The sequence below is a fragment of the Ixodes scapularis genome, unplaced genomic scaffold (genome assembly GCF_016920785.2).
Source record: "Ixodes scapularis isolate PalLabHiFi unplaced genomic scaffold, ASM1692078v2 PGA_scaffold1__304_contigs__length_218370807, whole genome shotgun sequence".
Taxonomy (NCBI): Eukaryota; Metazoa; Arthropoda; class Arachnida; order Ixodida; family Ixodidae; genus Ixodes; species Ixodes scapularis.
The window spans coordinates 207,684,338-207,706,556 of NW_024609846.1; the positions used below are offsets into that span (position 1 = coordinate 207,684,338).

Sequence of the window (22,219 nt, forward strand, 5' to 3'; positions counted from 1 at the left end):
AGCCCATGTATAGTACAATGGTTTGTTTTAGGCTTCATCTAGCAGTCTGAAGAGTCTAGGATATTTCGGTGCTCGAAATATTTGGTGTGCGGAGTTTTTGTTGCATGGTCGTGGAACGCAAAGCGACGCAAAGAGTCGTTTTTGTCCTTATTTTACGATTATTTTTTGCCCGAACTTCATTAAAAAATGTCATCTTCTCTTTCTGCTCGACTTTTTAGCAGATACCACCGCCCCACGGGGGTTAGAGCATGTGTTTCTCGCCTCCGACCACAATGAATAAACTTGCACCCCCGTGTAGCGTCTTTTGGAAAGCCGGGATCAGGGACTGCAATGGTGCTCGACGATTCCTCAGGGGCGTTGCTAGCAACGCCGATTAGGTCACAGAGCAGTGAGCACACGCGTTTTGTAAATAAAAGGGGCCCACATTACCCTTTGTGCATGATTATATTTCTTTTGAAGGCAGCTGGCCTCAGACTTTATTACGTATACGACGACTCACTTGTGATACGTGGCCGTTATAGTATTTGGGAGGGCTAGAAACTGGCATTCTTTCCGGAATATATTATTATCAAGCCACACATGCGAATAACTTCATATGCGTATGCTTATGCACGTTACATACCTATCATCCAGACATAATTATGACAAATCTTAATAAAGATGTCCTAGACGTATATTCTAACCTTTAAAATATTAAAGCATGCTATTGCCAGAAATGACGGGCCGTTTACACCGAAATATCCGTGTACCTTACGTCTTCTATGAACATGTCCTCACAGGATCACACAGGCCAATAATTGCTTGATTACACCTATCGTATATTTTCATTAGGGGGAAAAACATAGTCAAATAAGACATCTCGATAATTACATCCCTTATATTGGGCCCGGACATTTCGTCGAACGCCGTTTCATCGAACGCCGTGTTATCGAAGCCGTTTCATCGAACACCGTTTCATCGAACGCCGTTTCATCGAACGCCGTTTCATAGAAGCCGCTTCATCGAACGCCTTTTCATCGAACGCTTTTACAGCCTGCAATATTTTTGCAATTTATTTTGATTTTTATACACAACGTCATCTAATTCTCCATTTTTTTAAATCACACTATGCAGTGACGAGATAAGTTTCATTGTGAACATGTCCTGCTTCGAGAAGACAGCCTTCATGAAACAATGACCCCTCTTCATGTCACATGAAACAATTAAAAATTAGAAAAAAACAACAACAACAAAAGAAACAGAAAGCACGATGTACTTTCTGGGAAGCGGGTAGTGTTTTATTGTTTGACAGCGTGTACCTGTAACCTTGGGTTATGTGAGGATCCGAAAGGGTGACAGAGTACACCCAGGGCTTTACTATTGTCTGGTGCGGGTTGGCCTTCCTAAGAAAGCGTCCTGAAGATGATTCATAATAGGCAAAAGGGTCGGTAATAAAGTTGACAGTGAAGGGGAGGTGGTTCCAGTCCAGGTGTAGCCCGAAACCATGTTGGCTGACACTTTGTGCAGCTTTCGACTCTGTAGAGTTTGAAAACTTATAAAAAAAAGCAGAAACGTTCAATCTGAGCATAAAGCTGATAATCAGAGTATCATTATATTTTATTTCGTGTGCTCTCCTGGCAGAGCATCGTTTTATTATAAGCCTGCTGCCCTGGCAGTTAAATGCTTTTCGTCAATAAACCTTCAACTAAGCGTAAGTGTGCAAATGAGCTGGTGTGAATGGCACATTACCGAAACCCCCGGACAGCCGGTAAAAAAAAACGACAGACATTCAAAAGTGTTTTAAGTGTCGGTCCTTTACCTCCAGTATCATGTTTTCTGACAGGTACATGAGTAAAACTTTTCAGTAAGTCGCATACCCATTTGTTTTTATACCAATGGTTTTTATTTCTAGTAATTTGGCTCCACCCTAAAGACTGTTTCTTAAGTGACTACCTTAGTCTTACAAAATGTAAGGTCAAACATCTACAAAGCACTGTTATGCCTCAAAACTCGATACAGAGAAATTCGATGAAACGGCACTAAGCGATTCGATGAAACGGCGTTCGATGAAATGGCGTTCGATGAAATGTCCATTTATTCGATGAAACGGTGTTCGATGAAATGTCCGCTAGCCGTCCGCAATGCCTGCTGGAAAGCTCAGCTATTTGAACTTCCAAACGTGTATTTACACAAAAATATCCATGCAGCAAAAAGTCTCTGCACCGAAACGTCCGTGCTTCGAAATGTCGGCACCGAAACGACCTACACCAAAACTTCCTACACTGAATTGTTCGGATCCCCAGTCTGAAGAATCCAACAACCTTGCGAATAAAGACAGAGCCATTTGACTCTCCTTGTATTTTTCTAAATTTCTAAAACGCCAAGTATCCGGGTTCATCAGAGATTTAAGCCATAACTGCAGCGACTGGTGGCTTCATAATAATATATAAAAACAAAACTTATGCAATCTTTCACAAGAGCAGTCGTTGAAACAGTGCGCTCTCGCACTACCCCATGCCTCCCGCGCTTGGAAATATTGAATTAAAAAAAGAAAGAAGCAATACCGGAACGGGGTGTGTGTGATTCATGCTGAAAGCGAGGAAGAGGGTGGGGGGGGGGGGGGGGGGGGGGGGGGGGGGGTGCACTTATTATTCTTCTTTGTTCAGTATACCAGGAACTCTGTGACAACATTATTGCCCGTTCAAGGTTTTCGAAACGCACAATGGGTCGCTTTAGAGCCTGCTTGCGGAATGCCTTCGGGTCGCTGAGGTGGGGCTTGATGGAAGTAGGACATCCGGACGCTACAAGCTGTTCCAGCAGATGCACTGCTGTGAGGGTTTCATATGACTTCTCGCTCCTTGGCGCGCATCGCTGCACCAAATCCGAATGCCACGTGTCACTTTTCCCAGCACTGAGTCACCTCCGATGTCTCATGGTATCGAGGCGCTCGAGGGGGAAGGGGGGGGAGAGGAGTCGCCACTGCGTTCTTGTGTTTGGGTTCAATGTTTCAAGCCCAAGTCTGTAAATAACAGGGAGGCTTGGGAGAAAGCTTCAAAAACCAGACAGCTTCTTGTGGAAATCGTGATTGATTTGAGCCTGAGCTACGAACTACGTGCATAATGAAATGTCCGAAAATATTTGTACCCTTTTTTTATCCCTTTCGTCGCCTCATCTAAAACTTTCTGGTTTTCTTGTGCGTAAATGACATCTTTAAAACAATTGTGATCTTGGGTGTTCCCTACTTTAGACAAGCTTAGTAGCACAAGTGTGACACAAATAGGCGGCGCACACCAAGTCACTGAGCCAGAAACTTTCTGGTTGTCGCGGGGTAGTCAGCACTGCATAGTGTACGCGTGTTTGTCCTCATGCGACTACCATTATATTGCCATATAAAAGCAGTTCTTTTCTTGGTCCTGACATTTAATTGAAAATATGGCATAAAATATAGTTTTCCTTCGATGCAAAAGGAACTATTTCCGAAAACGAGAAACGATCTCCAAATACTATTTTAAAGCATTCAATTAAACGGCTTTGATCAAATGGCGTTTGATTCAATAACGTTCGATTAAATGGCTTCGATGAGACGGCGTTCGATGAAGTGTCCGGACCCAATCACCAGCATTAATTTGAAATACGAGTTAATCTTTCCTACCCTGCTCAGTCCACGGATAAAACCACCTCATCTGGTTAGTTGCTAATATCAATGACCTAACTTTATTATAAATGCCATCAGTGACGTTTTTGCGGTGGCCCGTGACCTGCTTCTTTGTTTCTGTTTATTATTAGTAATTATTTGTTACAGACGTACAGACTATTTTGGCAGTGTATTTACCTTCCGCTCTATAACGACTTCGGGCCACGAGAGCGCATTCGATAAACAAGTACACAAAAGTAGTAATTGTTGTCGCGTTGTCAACTCCTGGGACCGGACATTTCATCGAACGCCGTTTCGTCGAACGCCGTTTCAGCGAAGCCGTTTCATCGAATGCCGTTTCATCGAACGCCGTTTCATCGAACACTGTCTCATTGAAGCCGTTTCATCGAACGCCGTTTTATCGAACGCCGTCTTATCGAACGCCAGGGTGGCATTCCCGCTTCCTGAAGCTGGTCGGAGGTGCCCATCCCGGGTTCTGGAAGTTTTTGACTTGCATTGCCGCAGAACATCATCTGACGGAAGACAAACTGGAGGCGATGCTGAGTTCCCAAGGGCCTCCTCGCCAGAAGAAGGCCATATCGGCAAGAAATTAGAAGGTCCGCCTTTTTCATGAGAACCGACCGAGCATGGCTGAGGGGGACTTTTTGGGAGCAACTGCTCATCGTTTAAAACGGTGAATGGCTGTCGCACAAACACATGAACCCCCGAAAGTTTTCAAATAAAATTTGAAGTGACGTACTTACTTTTTACTTCATTAAGTTTTAGAACTAAAAAAAAAAAAAAAATGTTTCGTTGTAGTTTCATAAATAGCACCTCAGCTTTATATACCGCAAGCTTCGGGCAGTAAAAAAGTATCAATAGAAAGACATGAGAGGCTAGGAGGCTCACATGGCTAAGGTTGTTGCGCCTGCGCAAAACCTAAGTCGCCTTCTGGCCTCCATGAGTTGGAGTGCGCTCTTACCGGGAGTGTGACTTTTTATTTATTTGTTACAATATACCCTCAAGGCCCATCGGGTAATACAGAGGGAGGAACAGATAAACACAATATGAAAAACAAACATAAAAAAATTGGTACAAACATCCTCATGGGTTTCTTGCATCAACATAAATTGTAACGGCTACAAGTTTGGACATAAAAAAACCTGACGGTGAAATGGGTAAATGACACGAAAATGCACTCGATCCGTGCGTAAAAGAGCACCTTTCACACTTTTTGTATAAAATACATTCGACGAAACGGCCGTCAGCGATTCGATGGAACGGCGTTCGATGAAACGTCCATTTTTTCGATGAAACGGCGTTCGACGAAACGGCGTTCGATGAAATGTCCGGGAACCGTCAACTCCATCCCTTGGTTAATCATGTATACAATGCGTAGGAAGAAACGCGTTGATAGCAATATAAGGGGAGAAGCTTGGAAAATTGTTAAGCGGGCGTTGGTTTTTAAAAGCCGGGGATCTTGAAGATGTGTGACAAAACGCGGGGGTTTGCGGCAGGGGTATGAAAACGGGGCTTTCGGATTTGGATTATTTCTTAAACTAATCATAGAATGGGGCAGAATCGTAAATGTCGGCGAGGAGCACTTTATTCTGTCAGGAAGACCCGGCTTGCTTTTGTAAGTAAACGACCGTTGAAACAGATAACAGACATACACTGGATTCTCCAGTAGCTTCGAAAAGCCACGTTACGTTCTCCGCTCAAACCGTGACATTGAAGTTTAAAAATACGTGGAACGGAAAAAACGATCAGATAGAAAAGCTACACGGACTGAGTGTATCTCCGTTTCACCATAACTTGGTAAACGGCGAAAGCTACGATCCCCGTTGGCCAATCAGAGCAAGGGAGCGACGCACGAGACAGCTCTCCGTGGGAGGATCGTGTTTCTATGGCACATCGTCAAGTGCTTTGCTCCGATGCCCCGATTGGCTCACGAGGGTCGTAGCTTTATATCCTGTCTTCAAAGGACTGGCTCTCACAACGCTTGAGCGAGCACTTAACCCCTCGCCTTGTCCTGTGCGGAAGGTACTCCGTGATAATGGTTTTGTCCGGTTCGACATTCTGACAATATACAATAACACTTTTGTGAGCTGCTGGGAGATGTCTTCTGGGTAATCCGAGAAGTCAGACATACTGCTTTGGTACAAGATTATGTTCTGTATACCCAGGGATGGACCACACCGGACGCTGCAAGTCGTTCCAGCCAATGCAGCGCTGCGAGCGCTTCATTTGGCCTCGTGCCACACTCAGCGCATGTCACGTGTCACACACTCGGAACTGATTTACCTCCGATGGCTCGTAGCGTCCGCTGCGGTCCATTTTAAGGTAGAACGGATCGTAACAGAGTACGCTGCTTTGTGTTTGCGAATAATGGATCGCTTAGAGTGGTTCACTGGTAAATCCTGCTTGAGTTCAGCCTGAGCTCGCAAACTCTGGACACAATAAAACTATGTGGCGTAGAAATAAAAGCTTCTGAAAATGTCGGTATCGTTTTTCTTTTTTTACTTGTAACTTTTGTTATTGCTTGGTACCGAGTTCGGCCCTGGAAGCTGTTTGCCGCACTGTAAATTTGTCCAGTTATTAGGGAGTGTAATGATTTTTATGTAGGTGATAGGCCCTCTTGGGAAGAAAATATCAGAAATAGTTCAATGCTATATCTTGAAGACATTGCCAGATAACAACTCACAAATATTGGGTAAAAATGTCAAAGTTGCCTAGTTCGTGTATTTTGAAGCGCTGCATTTCGCATGGAGACATAATAATGCAACATGTTAATGGAACACCACGCGATATAGTGTAAAATATTTTCCTCGAAAAAAAAAGAAAAACGAAGTTTTTTTTTTAATTGCACGCTGAAGTTGGGGAACTTTTCACATTGAAGCACGTTTGAAGCGTTGTAAATATTTTCAGTTATAAAACTCGAGTAAAAAGATATTTTTAGATGATTTACCGTTCCGGAAAGAATATACAAAAAAAAAATTCAACGCTATATCTAGAAAATATTACGAGATATGCACTCCTAAACATCAGATACAAATATCAAAGTTACACGCACGCACACACGCACGAAGGTACACAATAATCTGAAAGCCGAATGCAGTGGCTGATGTACGAGTAGTGATCAAACTGTTTCTGCGGTTGACATCATGGGACGTCGCGTTCGTGTGGGAGCAGTAAAGGTTGGGTGATCAAAAATGCACAATCATGACAATCAGAGCACATATCTCCAACATTTTTTACCCTCAACAACCTTCTCTCCCCCCCCCCCCTTTTCTTTCTCGCTCAGAAAAAAAGAAAAGAAAAAGAAGGAAGATCATTTAATGGTGCGACTTTTGCCGACGGTGCACGCGCGCAAAAGTACATGTCAATCGCAAAAGTGTTATTTACAAGATAAAGTACACAGGAAAGTGATTGTCGCTTTAGATGTCATTATAATTGGTTTTAGTAGTGCACCCATACAGTAGCCTAACCACATAGTTTTAACCCAACTACGTGAAAACGATCAGTTCTTTTGTTGACCCGTTCAAGACTGGCAGTTGTTGAAATATTTTAGCAAAGCGAAAACCGGGTATCGGCGCAAATGATAATCTATACGCAAACCCGAGCCCCTGAGACTTGAACAGTGCCTCCGGTATATGTGTGCGTTGTTCATCTCGATTAGAGAAGTCATTCCAGATATAGTCACGGCAGTCCGGAAAGTCGAAGTGCTTCCGTCGCATTCCAATTAATGCTCGGAGCCTTTATTCTTGGCTGTAGGTATAGGTTAGGTTAGCTCGCACCTCGCGCGTGAACCTAAGAACAAACGATTCCGTCAAAGCACTTTATGCTGCACAGGTTACGCCACCTCAGCTTATCGGATATCAGTCATACATTACAATAGACTTGAGTAGCTCTTGCTGTGTTGCAACTTACAAGCACAAGTAGAGAATTAAAGAAAAAAATATTATCTTCTTTTTTTATTAAAAACGAGCTTGCGAGAGCACGGTTATGGTCTCATCTCATATGTTGCGCTGTAGTACAGCATGGCGACACCACTGATTCAGATACTTTGGAGTTACTAGCGCATCGTAAAACCTCGTTGTCATCGGCGGCTTCCTGAACAAGGTTGCGGCATGACAGTAATATATCGCCTACATTGCACTGTTTGCAACAGCAGACTGATGTTTCATTATCGACAAGCAAACTCTACCTGCAAAAATTAAATGTAATACGAAGAGAATGCCCATAGTTTTAGTAATCAGTAATTTGTAATGTGATATAATTAAATTTTAGTGAATTTTAAGAAAGGAATCGGTAATGTAAAACAGTTAGTTTTGGAAAATGCTTTTGCCATCTCTCGCCTAGAAATCTCAAGAGGGCGACTGTACTAAAGTGATTAACCATTTCGAGAAGAGATAATGAGTTGAGAAAAATTAACGCAATATTGTAATTACACTCCCAAAATTTGACGGGTGAACTTGTACTTTAAACTTTTGTTTACGGAAAGGTGGAGTTCTAGTCACCGGTGTGGCCACGTGCAATATGACGTCTAAACGCGGCACTGGTCACTAGTAGGATCTCAAAACGCAATATAAAAATGCAAGGAACCGAAAAAAAAGGCTCTGCTTTGTATTATGGATTTTTGCAGATCTCAATATTTGGAGTTTCGGTCAAATTTCAGAACAAAAACAACGGTCTGACAGCCCCCAGCACTGTTTATTTCAACGTGTGTCCCATTTAGGCAACACCAGGTGGGTTGGGGTAAAAGCACCGGACATGTTAGAGTACGCACGCTGGCATGAATTCCTGTCCCGTAAACACTTTTTGTAAGGCTCGCCACTTCCTCTTCAAGTACCCAGGGTCACAATACACTCTGTAGTACCGTATTTTCCGGACTATATAAGTTTAAAAGTTGAAAATTCACCCGATGCGGACTATCTACAGGTGCGGACAATACAATGATATAATTTTTCTAGATCCTTCACTATGACAATCGTGAAGGATTTTATGAGTAACGGACTATACTAATGTTGATTTACGTACGATAAAGCTTCACCGTGAGCTAATACAGTAGGCGTTTGTCAAGGTCTGCTGAGTATGATACTTTTTACGTTCGGACTAGGTGCTAAGTGCGGGCTTTGCACTGGGTGCCGTTTGTGTACCGGGTGCGGACTATCTAAGCAAGCACTTTTATTTTTGACGCAAAATATTTCTCTGCGGACTATGCACCGGGCCCGGGCTATAGTCCGGAAAATGCGGTAGTTCCTTCGAACTCTAGGGTTCTTGGACGATGGCCCTTAGCCTATGCCCATCCTCACATGGCCTTGGGTCACTTTACATGGACGGCAGAAGCAGTCAAATGCTCGGAGTAGCCAAGCATGCTTATCGCAAAACAAAACAAAAATTCAGAGACAGAACCGAGAGGCTAGGCTCTGAAATGCTGCAGAAAGGAGAGTTCGGTTTCGGGCGCTTCTCTGGTACCGCCGGAGGAAAGGGGTCGCTGTGCCTCCCGCCGCAAATCGCCCATTATGCGCTTATCTTGGCTTATCTGGCCCCGAGATGCAGCAACAAAAGGAGTCTCCCCGCCGTCAAGTCAACTGTGGGAGAGGAGAAAATGGAAAGTGTGGCGAGGGGAACTTTTTTCTGGTTGAAAAATATTCTGCAGGTTGGTCTTTGAGCGCCGCGTGGTGGGAAGTTTTGAAACTAGCCCGAATGTCTCGGAATCTTGGCCTTGCGTCCATCGCTGGATTTTTTTCGGATATGCTACTCAGTTTTCCTTCAGTTGTGCTTGACGTGCATGCGGAAGCGCCGGCAGTATCCGTCGTTCGTGGTTTCGGTGTTTTTCGGATTTGACTCGGCTACAACACCGGCAGTGAAGTGGCCTTCTCAAACAGCTCGCTCCCCCTCAAAGGCCACGTGAGAGCGTTTCTGAGCGGCCATTGGCGGCGCCCTCAGAGTGATTGACAGGACTCGGCAAAGTTTCAGCAAAAGCTCGCTCCAGAAGCGAGGTGTGCGCGCAACGTGTTTTAGATGCGCGCGTCCTTTTCGGACTCGTTCAGACGGCACAACCATTTCGCGAAACTACGTTTCGTGACACTATACTTCGTTTCAGCTTCGGTCCAGACGCAGCCAAAGCTACAAGCGCGAGCTCCGGGCTTTCAGCATCCCTGCCAAGCACGCGCGATCGTGCAGTGCAAGCACTGTTCTGGGCCACATGCTCGCGCTTGTAGCATCGGCTGCGTCTGGACCGAAGCTGAAACGAACTATAGATGCGCGAGAAAAATGCATCGTGTGAACGGGCCTTAAGATTTTATACTTCTTCTTCATCACTTTGACCTAAAGTAATGCCAATAAATCACCCTAAATCCCTTCATTACACTACTAAATTAAAACACTAAATTAAAATAAAAATAAAAAATTAAATTACATTAACCTCTTCTGGCCTGAATTTAGCGTACCGCGTGAAAAAAATCAAACTGCACCTGAATCTCCTAGTTAGTGTGCCAGAAAGACATAAAAAATGTTTTAGTGAAATTGCTGCAATAGAAATGGATTTGTACCTACGTCGCGAAAAAGCGACAACAGGTCACAAGTGGCAAAAAAATTGTTTTTTTAGACATTTTTATTGCCCGTGCTTTCGAGCAGCAGCACTCACTACTTCAATTCTTGTGGAAAGAGATGAAGCAGTTTGACTTCTTGCTGATGCAAAGGTGCGTTTTGCACTTTGTACAGAAGGAAACCGGTTGACCTGTGCAACCTGGCATCTTGCAGCGCTGCCTTTTCTGTGCCACCTCAGGCCAGTGTCCCACACTATCTTGACGAACTTCTCGGTGCGGTGTTGTGGCTACTTGCCCTCTTTTCTTTTTTTTCTCAATCTCAGCATCCACAGAGAGAGATGGTCGCCCTCTTTTTCTTGACAGGTCTTTGTTTTGCTCGCACAGGCAGCTTGCTACAGATGCCTTGAACATTAGCAGGTCTAGCTGCTCTTTTTTTTGGAACAGCCAGGGCGTCGTAGTCTCTCCGGTACATCAGCCAGCTGCTGACTAGAGCCATGTCCACGAAGTGGAAAAAAAATCGGAGGTAGAATTTTTTCGATTTTAGAAAAATTTTGTAGTATGCCATCAGACCATCCAGCAGGTCCACACCACCCATAAATGAGTTGTACGTCTTCACAATAGCTGGTTGCGGCACATCACATGTCTCCTTTCGCTTGCGGTCGTAACGCTTGCAATGTCCCAGTGGCTCTGCGCTTCCTAACGTGCTCGCGATTGTGACTCGGCGGCTGCCATACCACTTGACAACTCTGACGTCTACATCTTGAAAGGTAGCCTGCCTTTCCTCGTGACTCCCTCTCCCGTTCTTCTTCATCTCGCTGTCGCTTGGCAGTCTACAACCAGGAATCCTATTGCCACGGATAGTCCCCATAGCAGAAATGCCTCGGTGGTGCAGCTCGACCAGAAGCTTCACGGACGTAAACCAGTTGTCGAAAAACAGAAAGTACGTCTTGTCAACTGGAATGGTCTGAGAGAGCTGAAGCACTATGTTTGAACTTGCGCCGAGATCCGGCCATCCAGGAACGGGGAGGATTTGCCCAGTATAGATGGAGAAATCATGGACCATCCGATGGATATCACAAAGGACAAAAATTTTGTAGCCCCACTTATGGGGCTTGCTGGGGAGGTACTGTTTCAGCGATGATCTGCCTTTGAATGGGACCATTTGTTCGTCGATTACCAGTTTCTGGGTTTTCGGTAGTCCTTGGAACTTGGGCAGAAGCATGTCAATTAACGGCCGGATCTTGAAGAGCTTGTCTTTTCCATTGTTTTGAGACAAGAGGTCATTGTCATTCAGGTGGAGGTTATTTTTTATGTTCTACCGCCTGTCACGGGGCATGACCTGTGCGACTTTCTCCACTCTTGTACAATGGCTCCAGTGCATCCGGGACCTTGGCAGGCTGTAGATCGACATATACATTGTTATCCCCAAAAACTGCTCAAGCTCGAGACACGACAGGCACAACGGCTTGTTTGCATTCTTCTGAACTGCATAGAGAGTTGACTGCTCAGTAATGAGGCTCAAAACACTGTCGTCAAAAAAGTAGCGAAAATATCCAAACGGCGTTTTGGTTTCAGCGGGGTGATCTGGCAGCGAATCTCCCCAGGACGGATCGCAAGATCGTGGCTCGCTGACTCGCTTCCAGAGCACACTTCTCGGCATTGATGATGAAGGCTCGGAAGGCTCGTTGCTTTCATCTTCATCAACGTCTGCACAGGAGCGCGAGAAAAGAAATACTTTTAGTGAACAGGCGCTTCTATCGATTTCGAATGCAATTTTTTGCAATAAAAACACTGTCTAGTCATCACAATTGCTCACCTGTTCCGCTGTCGGACTCCTCGGTTGGAAGGGCGGAATACGTGCTTGGGCTGTATTCATCAGTGTCGCTGTCGCTAAGGCAGATGTCCTCACTTTCCTCAGCAGGAGGCACCCGGACTCCATAGAAAGCCTTCGGGTCCATCTTGAAGTAAAAACAGTCACTCATTACTAAAAGAGGAAGATATTTCGCGGCTTACAACGTGAAACGAAAATACTGAAAGGTGGCGCATTGCAGGGGACCTAACGACCGAATGATGCGAAAACGCGACAAAGCATGATTTGCTTCAAATGCCAATTTTATATTTCAGAAACGATCCCCTTCAAGAAATAGCATCCATTCTTCATAGCTTTGTCCGTCATCTGATATTTTATGAAGTTGAAATACTTGCCTATTGCAACTGTAGAACGATGCAGACGGATTGCTGCGGCTGTACCTCATTCGGCGTTGCACCTTGCTGGAAGAGCTGCTCGTAGTGCTTCGTTGACTGAATCACAGATGGCGCCACTTTTTTCCTAGCTCGCAAACTTTTCGATGATGATCCCCATGCGTGACGATTGCGCCTCAGAGGTTTCAGTTTCGGTTTTGAGGCATGCAACCGGTATGTCGCGAATTCGCGACAACCGGCTAGAAGAGGTTAAAATAATAAATTTGCTCACTAACACCTCCCTGACCCAACCCACAAACCACCGCCCCGACACATATCCCTCTTATTCCCTTTCACGGGCCCTTCCACACTGCAAAAACTGCCTTTCTTTCTTGCTGACCGTGATGGAGGGCATGCTGACGCAGTCATCGGCGCTTTCCTCAATGGCCAGGGCCTCGAGAATCTCGCGCGCAAAGGCATTTCTGTGTCTTTTAACAATGAAAACGCTGCTAAAACCTGGCCTGCACCCGCACGTGCGGCAATGGGCTGCAAGGTACCCAGCCCCGCGTGCCCTGCACCGACGCCGCGTGCTCCCTGACTCTGTCACTAATGTGTCGGCGGTGGTGTGTGGGTAGGGTCATGGAGGTGTTAAAGCCCCTCGATGTGTTTGAGCTTGTCTTGCAAGTAGCGTCAAATGCGCGAGTGCACGAGGCCCATGTCTCGAGCGGCCCTTGGAAGCAAATGGCGGCGCAGCACTGAAATGAGCGGGAATTGGAAGTGAATGGCGGCGGAGTTCCCGCTCATGGCACGTGTCTCGCGCGCTTCCACAACAATGGTTGGCGGTACTTGTAGAAAACGCTTTTATCAAGGGGCTTTAGGAGGTGTTAGTGACCAGATTTATTAATTTAATTTAATTATTTTATTTTATTTTAATTTTAACTTAGTGTTTTAATTTAGTAGTCTAATGTAAGGATTTAGGGTGATTTATTGGCATTACTTTAGGTCAAAGTGATGAAGAACTATCAAGTCTTAGTTGATAGTCAGCGGTGCACTCTCAGAAAAAAAGGGTGTATGTGGGTGTATCGCGCACCCTTACACCTCCCTTCGACTGGAGACACCCGGCGAGCGTAATCGCACTCCCGTCACACGAATCCTCCTCTCCCAAAGGAATCGGCGGGCGAGGCGAGGGTGTTGCCAGGTGCACCATTACACCCTCCCCTCTCCTTTCCTTTTTTAAAAAGGGGAGAGGGAGTGCTATCAGGAGAGCGCAAGAAAACAAACAAAATGCGCGCGGTAATACGCCTCGCAAGTGGGCTCATTTTCGTGTTCTGCGCATGGGAAAGGAGGCGCGAAGGCGGGAGAGGAGGTTGATGACGATTCTTACTAAGCTCCGCCCTCGCACATGTCGCGGGAGGCCGGGGGGTAAACAAACATCGGCGTCGGTAATGGCGGCCGTGCCGTAGCGTCGTCCGTGAGTTCTTCGCGTTGGTTCTTTGTTTACTGCAGGTTAGTGATAATTGCTGGACTGCCAGGATCGAGTAGTTTTGTACCCCTTGACCTCCCTCACAGGAGGCAATGAAGACGTGTTGCGTCTTTGGATGCACTGGGTGCATGTACGACGGCTTGTCGTTTTTCAAATTTCCTAGAGACGCCAAGCTCCGGAAAAAGTGGATCCGTCTTATAAATAGGGCTAACTGGAAACCTTCAGATTCCGCCGTCGTCTGCTCGAGACATTTTGAAGATCACGAGGTAGAAAGGACAAACAGGCCTCAGTTAAAAAAGGGTGCTTGTCCAACCTTGCTGCTCAAAGGAACGCCGACTTCTAGGAGCCACAGAAAAGCGCCGACCAATCGTGCCGGTAAGTTGCCCTTGTCAGTCTCTCTCTACCTTCAAATATTTAACTATTTCTGCCTCCTATGAGGTCTTCCTAATCCTTTGCTGTGATCAGGGTAGCCTTCGCGAATTCCCGAGCCATTTTGACCTTCTTCAAATAAGGATAGGGCGTAGACATTCCGCGTTTTCGGCGCAGAATTGCGACAGAGCTGGTATCGTGGCACGAACATGCGGTCGCTGGTTTTTTCTAATTTCGACTTGAACATGACATTGGTGGTAAATATGCGGTCAGAATTGAACTGTTCCGAACGAAAAAGAACCGGTGGCTTGTTTGTGCGGTGTCGTGCAATTCGCGAGACGTTTGAGGTCGTTCTCTGTCAAAGCTTCGTTAGCGAGCGCTATTTCTGCGGGCTCCGTTTTTTTTGCGCAGTATGTGTTTTGACATTTTGTGGGTACAGATTTTGCCAGGGGCAGTTATGTATTTTGTACTATTGGGCGATAACTATTCGCGTTTACGGTGTCTATATTGAAGTTTTAAGAATTCCTGTCTTTTCCTGTGTCTGTGCACGGCAGACTGTGGCAAACAGAAAAGCAGTGTAAAAGTGATGGACCTCATCGGCTAACCACTCACTTTCTAACTTCATTGCTCACTTCTAGGTCCCAGTCAGCCATCTGGAGCTTCTACGGACATCCGGGAGTGCACCGTAACAGATGGTGTCCACTCAGGTACTGTAAAGGGTGTGAGGCCACACTAATCAGTGATCCACCTTTTCAGGTCGATTTTCTGATCACCCGTGTTTACCTTGTCAATGTTTATATAGATCTGCCGGCAGCCCAGGTGCTTGCATGTCCTCCTGTACTGGATTGTAGCAGTGACACTGGCGCGAGCCTCTTCGGTGCAAACGCGACTTCTCACAGTGACCACCCAGGTAGTTTGAAGTTCCATGCAAAGGCTGTCAGTGACACCTTTTCAATCAATTCACTCATAAGCCATGTTCGCTTCAACATTGACCTAGGTCTGACTGCAGCCCAGGGTCTTCTCCTGCTTTCCCTTGCACTAGATTATGATAGTGCCAGTGGTACGAGCCACTATGGTGACAGCATCCCTACGTATGATGCCCATCCAGGTACTTCAATGCTCCATGCAAATGTTATCAGTGTTAAACCGTTCCAATCCACTCGCCGACAGTCCCTGTTCGCTTCAACGTTGCCCTAGATCTGCCCGTAGCCCAAGGACTCGCGCCCTGTCAGTCGCGGGATTGTGCCGGCAGTATTACTGCAACCGTCCCTTTGCACGGTGCCAACCCAGGTACTTCAGTTTTCCTTGCAAATGCTTTCAGTGCTACACCGTTCCAATCCTCTCGCTGACGGTCCCTGTTCACTTCAACGTTGCCCTAGATCTGCCTGCAACCTCATCGGCTAACCACTCACTTTCTAACTTCATTGCTCGCTTCTAGGTCCCAGTCAGCCAGCTGGAGCTTCTACCGACATCTGGGAGTGCACCGTAACAGATGGTGTCCACTCAGGTACTGTAAAGGGTGTGAGGCCACACTAATCAGTGATCCACCTTTTCAGTTCGATTTTCTGATCACCCGTGTTTACCTTGTCAATGTTTATATAGATCTGCCGGCAGCCCAGGGGCTTGCATGTCCTCCTGCACTGGATTGTCCCAGTGACACTGGCGCGAGCCTCTTCGGTGCTAACGCGACTTCTCACAGTGACCACCCAGGTAGTTTGAAGTTCCATGCAAAGGCTGTCAGTAACACCTTTTCAATCAATTCACTCATGAGCCATGTTCGCTTCAACATTGACCTAGGTCTGACTGCAGCCCAGGGTCTTCTCCTGCTTTCCCTTGCACTAGATTATGATAGTGCCAGTGGTACGAGCTGCTATGGTGACAGCATCCCTACGTATGATGCCCATCCAGGTACTTCAATGCTCCATGCAAATGTTATCAGTGTTAAACCGTTCCAATCAACTCGCTGACAGTCCCTGTTCGCTTCAACGTTGCCCTATATCTGCCCGCAGCCCAAGGACTCGTGCCCTCCCAGTCGCGGGATTGTGCCAGCAGTATTACTGCAACCGTCGCTTTGCACGGTGCCGATCCAGGTACTTTAGTGTTCCATGCAAATGCTATCAGTGTTACACCGTTCCAGTCCACTCGCTGACGGTCCCTGTTCGCTTCAATGTTGCCCTAGATCTGCCCGCAGCCCAAGGGCTTGCGCCGTGTCAGTCACAGGATTGTGCCAGCAGTATTACTGCAACCGTCGCTTTGCACGGTGCCAATCCAGGTGCTTCAGTGTTCCATGCAAATGCTATCAGTGTTACACCGTTCCAGTCCACTCGCTGACGGTCCCTGTTCACTTCAACGTTGCCCTAGATCTGCCCGCAGCCCAAGGACTCGCGCCCTGTCAGTCACGGGATTGTGCCAGCAGTATTACTGCAACCGTCGCTTTGCACGGTGCCGATCCAGGTACTTTAGTGTTCCATGCAAATGCTATCAGTGTCACACCGTTCCAGTCCACTCGCTGACAGTCCCTGTTCGCTTCAATGTTGCCCTAGATCTGCCCGCAGCCCAAGGGCTTGCGCCGTGTCAGTCACAGGATTGTGCCAGCAGTATTACTGCAACTGTTGCTTTGCACGGTGCCGACCCAGGTACTTTATTGTTCCATGCATATGCTATTAGTGTTACACATTTCCAGTCCACTCGCTGACGGCCCACATTTTGCTTCAACATTAATCTAGATCTCACCGCAGCCCAGGATCTTCTACTAGTTTCTTCAGCAGCACTAAGCATTGACAGTGCCAGCAATTTTGGTTGCACAGTACCTTCACTCGGCACCGACCCAGGTACTTCGGTCTTCCATGCAAAAGACTATCACTGTTGCACCTTTCTAATCCACTCGCTGAGAGTCCCTGTTTGCTTCAACGTTGCCCTAGATGTGCCCTCAGCCCAGAGACACGCGCCCTCTCCGTCACCAAATTGTGCCAGCGGTTTCGGTGACACATTCCTTTCATTCGTTGCCCACCAAGGTACTTCAGTGTTGGATGCAAAGTTGTTTGTGGTCTGTCCTTGTAAGTCAAATTTGATGGGTATTATTTGGTGTATTCATCCGTTTTAGATGAACCAACGTGCAATTCACATGCAGTGTGCACTGCGTGTGAGCTCGACTCATTGGGCACGTGCCTTGAATGTTTCCTCAGTGAAGGTGATGCAGAGGGTGCCCCTGCAGGTATGAAGTAACATTCATAACTTTCAAGGATAAATGGTGTACGCCCGTGAGCGATATGAAGGTGAACAACCCTCTTCTTGTTTTTGATGCTCCTGCAAGTTTTGGAACAAGCTCTTTTCCAGAAGAGGGCGAGAACGCAAAGTTTAGACCCCAAGCCATGTACCATTTGAGACGTTGAGTTAATATAGCTTTAGAGTGCCGTAAAACAGGCAAGAAACCAGGTAAGGTGTTCACCTTCATATTGCCGGCGGGTGTACATGTCTACTAATAGTGTTTCCTTTCAAAATCCATAAAATAGCTGCTCCTGAAGAAATCGAGGTCAGCTGCTATGCATGTCACTGTGATCCTCTTGGGCAGTGCCTCGACTGCTTCTGTAGCGCACAGGGCCTCGACGAGGAAAGCTCACCGACAGGTGCAAATATTTTATTTTCAGGTATCTATAACCATTATTTAGAAAGTTGAGTTCCTGTCAATTCCACAGAGAATAAGTGTTGAAACACCATCATGTGCCCCTCATAAACAATATGTTTACTGATTGGGACAAACATTGTAACATTTTACCCCTAAAATGCTGTGTGCTACACTTTTTTTAGCATGTACCCTCTGGGTTATGATCAGGTTTCGGAGTTTTCGGATCAAACCGATAAAAAGTGATAGAAGTACGCCGAATCTATTTTCAGAAATTCGGTTTTAACCGAAAAAGGGCAGCTTGTAGGTTTGGCGTTCTCGGTTTGAACCAATAAAAATATGTTGAATTCATTTTCTAAAATTTGGTGTTAATCGAAAAAGGTTGCTTTGACCTTTCAGTCGCACCGCTGAGCCACGGCGAAAAAGGGGAACGACAGTGTTTATCGAAACGTGTCCGAATGTATGGGATACACGGATGCCATCACAACGTTTTGGTTTAGTGTGCTCATCATTGATCAAAATGCGAGGTCAGAAATGCCCAATGACTTCGCCATGTACGAGCGTGTTTTCAAGCTCGTTGTAAGGGAAACACTGGATGCAAGCCTTTGAGTGATCCCAAATATCAGAGCAACAAGGATCATCTGATCTGGTGTCTGTTGGTGTTTATTTCATATTCACTGAAAAAGATGGTAAGCTTTTGTGGGCATAAATATACACAGACACACAAAAAAAAACACGAAAATTTAATTCTGAAATAAACACCGAAAAAAGTATGCCGAATTTTGAAAAAATAAAAACCGAAAACGCTGAACCCTAGTTATGATGTTAATGCAATTGATGCAAAGGTTCTTGTTATTTTTAACATGTAGGGTGTGTTGTATTTCTAAATGACACAACTGTTTACTTTCATTCCCATCATAATTCTGGGTTCTTTCAAGTTTACGACTTAGGATCTGTTGGAACTAAAATAACATAACTAGATTATTGCCTATGACCCTCAGCCACCGAGGAAGCAAGAGCTGACTGTGGGCCAGTGTGTTCCGCTACCGACAACATTGTCAAAGAAGTTGAGGACATCCGCGCAAGTATGCCAGCTCGCCATAAAATTAGATGTCGTCATGGCACTTTATTCCCAACCAAAAATTCATACACTCGGCGACAGGTTAATTATGCAGTAGATGCTTAGCATCCAGTGCAAGCTTCTCCCTTTTATACCTCTTTGTAGAGGTATAAAAGGGAGAAGCCTGGCTGGAGGCACAGCTTGTACTGCATTCTTAACGTGTCGCTGGTAATAGTTCATATGTTGTACGAAGTATTTGTAAGAAAATTTGCTTTTTGCTATTAAAAAAAGCCGCTTTTTCAATTTGGTTTGTCGCTATAAAAGAAGAAATATGTAATATTCAACATGCTTGGAGTATATTAGTTTCATAAGGAGTTAAATTAGGAATGCTTCATGAAGAACCAAGCCTTTTTACTATGATTATTCAGGTGAAAACTTGTACCTTGCAAGTGAGTGGAGCTTTCAGTTCTAAACTCACACCCACAGCCAAATTGCGTGTGCCTCACAAATGTAATAAAACAGTGTTTCATGACCCTGCATTATGTTTCAGGTGACATGGCATCTCAAATTCTGGAGCTCACAGCAAGGGTGAGAACACTGGAAGTCAGAGTGTTTTCTGTAGAAAATCTTAATGGTAGGATGCTACAGATGTACACTGGAATTCCACCATCGAGTTTCACAGCGCTTGTTAGCCTAATTGACCGTTTTGAGATAAACTACTACAGCGGCACAAACGTGTTTAGGCTGACACGTGCCAACCAGCTGCTGCTATGTTTGACGAAGCTGAAGCTCGGGGTTCCAGACGACGACCTTGCCGTCCGGTTTGGTGTCAGCCGCACGACTGTGCAGAATGTCTTTATGACATTTCTGCATGTCCTGTACGAGGTCTTGTTTGAGGGCATTATGGACAAAAATTTTCCCACAGGCTCATACTCAGTATCAGAGATGCCCAAGTCCTTCAAGGACTTTCCCAACTGTCGGGCAAGCATCGATTGCTCCGAAATCGAAATCGAAATCCCAAGGGGCAGCGTTGTCTCTCAAAGTGTAACCTTTTCGAACTACAAGTCAAGGAACACGGTCAAGTTCCTTGTAGCAGTCGCCCCGAACGGGGCAATAATCTACACGAGTGGCTGCTACCTTGACTCCACTAGTGACAGGGAGGTGGTGAAAGACTGCGGCATTCTTGACCGGTTGACCACAGGAGACCTGATCCTGGCAGACAAAGGCTTTACCATCTTCGACATAATGCCAGGCGGGACCTCCTTAAATATTCCACCGTTTTTGCGAGGGAACCGGCAGTTCACACAAGACGAAGTTTCTTACTGTAAGAAGATCGCTGCCTGTAGGGTGCACGTCGAGCGGGCCATCCAACGTGTCAAAATTTACAGAGTGCTGCGAAAGCTGCCAGCTCACAAAAGGCCCCTCGCAACGAAGCTCGTCCGGGTATGTAGCTGCCTGGCTAACCTGCAGAGCTTTATTATTGCTCAGTAGTGGCAGCATGGCTTGATTGCCAGTTTTTTTTTTTTTTTTGCAATGCTTTTTATATATTCAGATGCTTTACAGCAGCTTTGCATGGATGCCACCGTATCTGCTGTGTTAATTCACCTCCATTTGTTTTTTTGTCGCTGCAAAGTATTGTCTGCTGCGCCCACCACCCCTGGAGCTTTGTGTTTGTGTCTTTTCTTTCTTTCTAAGGTTTAAATTGTGCAAGTTTTGCATGTTTGTATATTTTGTGCCTCTGGTTAATTATTTTATGTAATGTTTAAGGTAGCTAGTGCATTTTATTGGTGGAGTGGGACGACGACAGAATGTGTTCTCAGCGATAATCAATAGCTTTGAAAATTTGCTTCAGCTTACTGTAAGATTCCAATTGTTTAGAGTCCCCTGAAGTGTCAGTTGCTGTATTGATAGCGGGATGAACTTTAAAGGCAATGTTGGTGCATATTCATAACATTCCGTTGACATGTAACAGGGTAATCTATCTGCTGAAAGCGGTACAGGAATTCATTACTCTAAGCCGTGCAAATTAGGATCAAGTGGTTATTGAGTGTTCATGCTATACCAGGGGTGGCCAGGCTGGCCTGGCCTAAGAGCCGCAAACAAAACCACGGAACTTCTAAGAGCCGCGGGAAGGGGGGGGGGTGCAAATTTAACTTTTGTTTGGAGTCCGACTGTACGTATGGGGGCACAAGGCTGTACGATTGTACGTATTGGAGTACAAGGCTGCCAAACTGCAAGCTGCAGTGTGCTTTATTCTGGTGAAACGCGGAAACGTCCTCTTACGAGGGATCCGCGAGCCACACTTGGACCAGCAAAGAGCCGCATGCGGCTCGCGAGCCGCGGTTTGGCCACCCCTGTGCTATACAGTTCAACAACCAATGCCTCCTGTAGGCTGTAATGTGATTAGGATGGTGCACCAACTAGTATCAGCTATAATAACTAACATTTGGGCCAAGCATGTTCAAGTGGTAAATTGCTAAGTTGTCACCCTTCACTGTTTGATGATGCATGCACTGCACTAGGCTTTACTAATGTAAACAGAAAAGCACTTTTTATGGAATGGTTTTATTTTTCTTCAAGAGTGCATGAAAAGTAATTACAAAGATGCTCACAGGAAATTTTGTAAGTTTACGAAAATAAACGCATTATTACTGAACATTCACATTTGTTTGAAATGACTAGAGGAAGTATGGTGGAAACAGCCAACGAAGCCACAGGACTGTGCGGTCTGGAGCTATGCACGCGCATCATGCTAGCGACAAGAGAAACCATGCGAGCCGGGTGCTGATTGGTGGCAAATCATTTAAAATAGGTGTGTGCTATCGAACACGCCAAGGCCGGATAGCCGGATGTTTGCAGCTGCTAATCTCGTAATTAGCCAGTGCCCAGCTCACGTGGTTCCTTTCGCTCCAAAAAAACAAACTAAATGTTCAGGGAAACTTGTAATCCAAGGTTTTTAAATATTTAACCTATGACTAGTGCAAAGTATGACTAGTATGACTGGTACAAAGTATGGTTAGCAAAGTCACCTTATGTCTCTACTTGCTACTCAAACATTTTACACAGAAAAAAAAAAAAAAAGGCTGTAGTCTTTGGCAGGAATCAAGTTTGAAGGAAAAAATTAAGATTTGAAGGGCCACTCCATCCCAAAAAATGTGCTTCATTTTGACATGGTAAGTGAAATCCAAATTGGCCACTCAACATTTAGAAGCATCACAATTGCTAACCTGGGGTTCTTAGTGTGCATGCATAATGCAGTTGTGTTTACATGACCATGACAGAATCAAGCTCATCCAAAGCAAAAAATGAAACCCACAAGCATGATCCTTCGGAGTAA

The 22,219-nt window shown here is 45.6% G+C and overlaps 1 protein-coding gene across 1 annotated transcript; it reads right to left on the reverse strand.

Annotated features, from left to right (window-relative positions):
* Positions 1-10,203: 10,203 nt before the first annotated feature.
* LOC115329681 (piggyBac transposable element-derived protein 3) lies at positions 10,204-12,458 on the reverse strand. The gene is made up of 2 exons (XM_042290582.1): positions 12,373-12,458; positions 10,204-12,125 (listed from the first exon to the last, which is right to left on the reverse strand). The coding sequence occupies exon 2, from the start codon at positions 11,387-11,389 to the stop codon at positions 10,487-10,489; it is 903 nt and encodes a 300-aa protein (XP_042146516.1). The 5' UTR covers positions 11,390-12,125; positions 12,373-12,458; the 3' UTR covers positions 10,204-10,486.
* Positions 12,459-22,219: the final 9,761 nt, after the last annotated feature.